Source organism: Aplysia californica, unplaced genomic scaffold (assembly GCF_000002075.1).
Source record: "Aplysia californica isolate F4 #8 unplaced genomic scaffold, AplCal3.0 scaffold00025, whole genome shotgun sequence".
Taxonomy (NCBI): Eukaryota; Metazoa; Mollusca; class Gastropoda; order Aplysiida; family Aplysiidae; genus Aplysia; species Aplysia californica.
The window spans coordinates 168,927-174,118 of record NW_004797295.1 but is presented as its reverse complement, the minus strand read 5'-3'; the positions used below and the strand labels follow the sequence as shown (position 1 = coordinate 174,118).

The 5,192-nt window shown below is 40.2% G+C and overlaps 1 protein-coding gene across 1 annotated transcript in view; it reads left to right on the top strand.

Annotated features, from left to right (window-relative positions):
* Window positions 1–3,826, top strand: part of LOC101845978 (differentially expressed in FDCP 8 homolog) — a gene marked incomplete at its 5' end in the record, with an annotated part of 30,162 nt that extends 26,336 nt beyond the window's left edge. The window contains 2 exon segments of the mRNA XM_005091012.3: window positions 1,205–1,314; window positions 2,686–3,826. Of these exon segments, the coding sequence (XP_005091069.2) occupies window positions 1,205–1,314; window positions 2,686–2,758 (183 nt within the window).
* Between the last annotated feature and the right edge of the window lie 1,366 nt (window positions 3,827–5,192).

Here is a 5,192-nt window from a genome sequence, read left to right as displayed (position 1 = left end):
GGGGGGGGGGAATTGGGGAAAGAGGAGGAAATACCTAGTGCAAGTTAATTCACTCTTATAACAAAGTCTTTGTTGTGTGTCCAAAATTTGTCACCATCATCACCGTCACCATCATCACGTCAATTAGATTTGAAATCTAATAGAGAGAAAAATGTCTAAACTAAAACCAAAACCAAAATTAAAAGTGCAGTGGAACTCGGATTCAATGAGAACTCGGATTCAACTAGATGAGATAGATTCCCCGTGTTTCTTCTTTAAAATCAATAAAAAATAACCTGGTTTCAACTAGCACTTAAATCAGCAAGCTTGGATTCAACGAGGTCGCTTCCAGGGTGAACAGCCCCCGCAGATGCGGCTTTGCTCATTTTTCTCCCACAATGGACTTCATCTATTCCTGGAAACCATTCATTGCACCTGCATCGTGAACCGTTATTCACTGAACTGATTGCATGCGACCAATCAGCTGCCTTTTTTCATGCCAACACATGCGTTGCTGGCATGTGCACGTGTCTACTGTGGCGTGTGTCGGGGTCGGATGGATGGCGTGCACACGTGTGGCTGTGTGTGCGTGTCGGGGAGGGGGGGGGCACTAGCGGTCCGGTCGTTGAACATCACAGATACAAACGCGTCAGTCTTTTTTCCCCCCTCGGCAACTGATCACTATTACAATGATAAGCTAGCCTAGTCTTGACGTAGATCTACGTAATTAATTGTGGGCTGGTCTATGGAATCAAAAGTTGCAGTATGCTAGGCTCTACACAGCAATACAACTTTTTGGTAAACATCCGAGATGACACAGGCATGTGCATTTGAATAAATCAGTCTTTTTTTTTTTACACAGTTCATAATATACATGCATTTCAGGCACTACTTGTGACTTCTCTTTGTACATTACTTGCTCAGTGCCTGTAATTATCTACACAAAACCTCATGTTTGCTATAAGGAACACTTGGATTCAATGAGATTTTATGTCAGGCCCGGCGACCTCATTGAATCCGAGTTCCACTGTACATAAAAGGTTGAAATGAAGGCTTCTATACTTCAATTGTGAATAAATATTACCAGGTAGCCTCCTGTGTTGCCCCGATAGTTTTGGCAAATACATATCACAGCTAAAACGTTCAAAATATTGTGTCCTGGGGAAATAAGTCAAATGGAGGTTTTTCTGTACTTGATATAAATACTACTTTTTCTCCATGGCAGCTCTGTCAAGGTCGTGGCTTCTGCTGTGAGCTGTGTGGTGATCAGGACATCCTTTTTCCCTTTGACAGCATCGCGGTTGTGTGCGCAAAATGCTCCAACGTCCTGCACAGGTAACTGTTGTCTGCCTTTAGGATATATAGTCACTTGGTCCTATTCAAGCATGTGGAAATTTTTGTGTTATGGAATTCTCTTTTGTTTTTTGGTGTTTTTTTTTTCGAAGACAAGCATTTTACGCTATCCACTTCTATCATGTATGGCAATTAGAAAAGATGTTAGTACAGAGGAAAAAGTATTTGGGAGTGTTACTTAATTCACTGGAGACTGGGCCTTTTTTGGGTCTACATATGCTGAAGACTGGCGTTTGTGGGGGTATTTCAATGTTTCAAACGACACCCTTCCCAAAGACATACAACCACCATTTTTACACACATAACAGATCTAAACATGCACCATATGACAAAAAACCCAGAAAGGCAATATCTTTTATAGATGGATTTTTAGAAATGATTTTTTGAAAATGTGCTATAATTTGCTGCTCTCCAAAATTTTTTGACGTAATGTCTTATGTTAAAAAAAACCAACAACCCCCCGCCAAATTGATCTTATGTGTGTCTTTTTATTGTGTTTTGTGTTTCAAAATGAATAAAAAGTCCAAACTCATGAATAGGCAGGTAATCGATATGGTAATCCTTATGTATTAGCTGTCTAATCCACTTCAGTGTGAAAAAAACCCCAGGGCTCCAGACGAAGCGGAATTTCGCCTAGTCTAGATCTAGAACATTCGCTATCAGAATCAGTGCTTTGATGCCCATTTACTTTGAAATCAGGATCCCCATGGTCTAAAATATCATAATCAGAATTTTCTGAACTGCCAAAGTCGTGCAAACACTTGAAATATGTTTGCTTTTCGTGGTGCCGAGTGGGTGGTTGGTGGGTGCTCTGGTGTGGTTTGCTCCCCCTTTCCTATCAAAGATCTATCGTCCTGATCTCTCTTCCTTCGTGTTTGTTACTCTCTTGTAACACCTGATCTTCGACCTTATTGTGTTGCAAGTGCCATAAAACTTACTGAAACTAAACATGCTGCCATCGTAGTGACAAAGTGTTGCGAGAACAGACACCAGTCAGAGAAACAAAAGTAGGGCCTCAGTGTGATTAGCTTTCCTTCCGGGTTGATAACTCAAGAGTTTCCAGCTTATTCCGGTGAAACTTCGTACGTAACGAAACAAAGGTCGGCTGCACCGTAAGAGACGGTTCAAGCAGCGTTCGCGCGCTTACTTTGCCGAGGAGAAAACGCGAAACTTGTGCTCGCAGGGGGGTGCGTGAACCGGCTCTCTGGGAAATATTGGTGCTCGCAAATGTTGCTTGAACCGTCTCCAGTGAGTTAAAAGACCACTTTGAAATATACAGAAATTTTTTTAAATCTATATTTTATTTCTTCTGCTGTGAGAAAATCTGTGTTTTCATTTTGATTCCCTTTGCAGGCACTGTTTTTCCCAAAAGGGTTTCTGCCCTCGATGTGTTCGGAGAGAGAAAAGAAAGGGAATCGTTAAATGATGGACCTATACAATTGAGGCAAGAGGATAAGCTGACTTCACAACTGCTGCCATTGGAAAACCACAAACTGATTTATTTGATTAACGGTGCTATCAACTAGTAAATATTGACTTGGCATTTGATATACAGAGATGATGGTGATCAACCCTTGCGAAGAAAAGCCTGAGACAGCAGAATGTTTTTGAGTGTGCACGTGAGTGTGTAGATGTCTGTACTTGTTACAGAGATTAATATTTGAGTGAACTGAGTATTTGGGAAAAAAAGCGCCTAACATTTACATTATTTACTTTATATGAGTGATGAGCTATCCAAGAGTTGGGAATGTTTCAGGAAACTTAGTTTTGAGCCTGGAGCCAAATCATGAAACTGGGTCATCCTGGGTCGAGTTTCATATACCTGTACCAGGAGTTCAACAACATTTTTATTAATGTATGTACGGAAATTCGGTCTATAAAATATTTAATTTTGATTTATTTCTGCCATGCTCTACTTGTGTCGTCACGATGTGGTGGAATCAGGCACTCGTCAATTTTTCGGCATGTGAAGTTATTGAATTGGTATCATCTTAAAGCTTATTCATTTGTCTTGTTTTTAATGAAAAAATTTGTCATATATATATATCTTGAATATGAGTCGAGATATCGGCAATTGAAGGAGGTGGGGGTTGCCCGGTTTCAGAGGAAAACTTGGCGAGAAAATGCCGCTAAAATTTGGTGACTTCCAAAGCTTGAGAGTCCTTGGAAAGCACAAATTTAGATTTTTTCTGCCTTTGATCAATGTTTTCAGTAAATTCCTCCCTTAAATGTGTTCTTAAATGAACATTAAAGGTGTTAAGACCAAAAACCCCCCCAACAAAATTCGAAATTGCCCAACGGAAATAAAAATATAGATTAAAATTTTTAAAACAATTTTGACGAGCGCATGCTTTCATCACGGTTCCTCACATATTCTTTTTCAAGCAAAATGTACATTTTCATCGTTAACAGTGGCAGTTGAGGCTCTTTGTTCAGCCTATGTTTTGGTCACCAACCGTATAAATGAAAATAAACTGTGGCATTCTTTGGCATTTATATTCTCCCTTTCCATTGGTTCTCAGTGTGCTTGAATTTGAAAGAGCAAGAGCAAACTATTTTCATTGCCCATCCGACTTCTTCCTCCTCCTCCTCATCCTCCCTTCCCATACTCCCGTTTTACTTCCGTGTTTACAGCTTTGCCATCGAAAGTTTTGACATTCCATCAGTTTTACTCTTAATTTCACTTATTTTTTTCTGTTTTAAAATTCTATTAATTGTTTATTCTATTTGGGAATGTTTTTGTGCTGTTTTACAAGTGTACAACTCTAAAACTGGGTATGCTAGAGCCAAAGTACAAGCCAAGACTGTACTTCTAAGACAAACAATTTTGAAAACACTGAGCATTCATGTTGATAATTCGAATCAGTTTTTCTCACATTGTGCTTTTAAAAAAATGTTAAGACTTTTTTCCTCAATAACTTTGAAATTTTAAAGTGCAGAATACTCTGGAGAGTTCTTGCAACGAGATGGTAGCAAAAAGGAAAAATTTTCTGAGGACAACATAATCCCTATTCTAGCAGGTTGCCTCACTTATACCTATATGTACACACACACACATATATATATATGTATATATATATATACAGTGGATTCCTGTTATAACGAGAGGGAGGGGACCGGTGTGAAATGTCCGTTGTAGCAGGATTCTTGTTATAAGGGATCCAGTACTGAATTCAAGGGAAATAGTAACGTAGGCCTAATCTATGAGTTTGATGTTCTGTTTATTTCTTTTTGTATTTCCCCTGATGACGATTTTGTTCAACATGACTTCTAGGTCTTACTTGATCAAAAATTGAATCAGGTCTCTTTCTCTAGCACTAGCAATGTTGACAGCTCAGTGCTGGCGATCAGATAGAAGAGGCTCTGGCTCTAGGCTAACTCGCCCGCTGTGTTGTCCCCCACCCCATAACACCATGTGGGGCGTTGCGTATGTTTGCGCATGTCACACATTCACTCCATCTATCACAGCAGTATGACCTCTCCATCCCGCACCAGAGAAGTGAGATGCACGGTGTGCCTAGATAATCTAGACTGGGCTAGCCTATCACACGATGCCTTCTGCTTGTCTACACATGCCACACCCTCCCCACTCGTTCGCTCAGGCCGCCATTGTTGGTTCACGTGGGCTCTCCCATTCTTTGTTTTGCTGGATCACCAACAACTTTTTCTACTGGCGAGGTTTTATATGTTTGATTGGTCAGTGCGCTGTGCACAGCAGCTACAATATTCCGTTATAATCGAGTCGCGTGACTGTCTGATTGTGCAATAGCACTGAGCAGTATTTTATTTACAAAGATAAAGAAGGGAAAAAAACGGGGTTTTAGAATAGTGTCTTTATAACAGACTTCTCGTTATTTGCG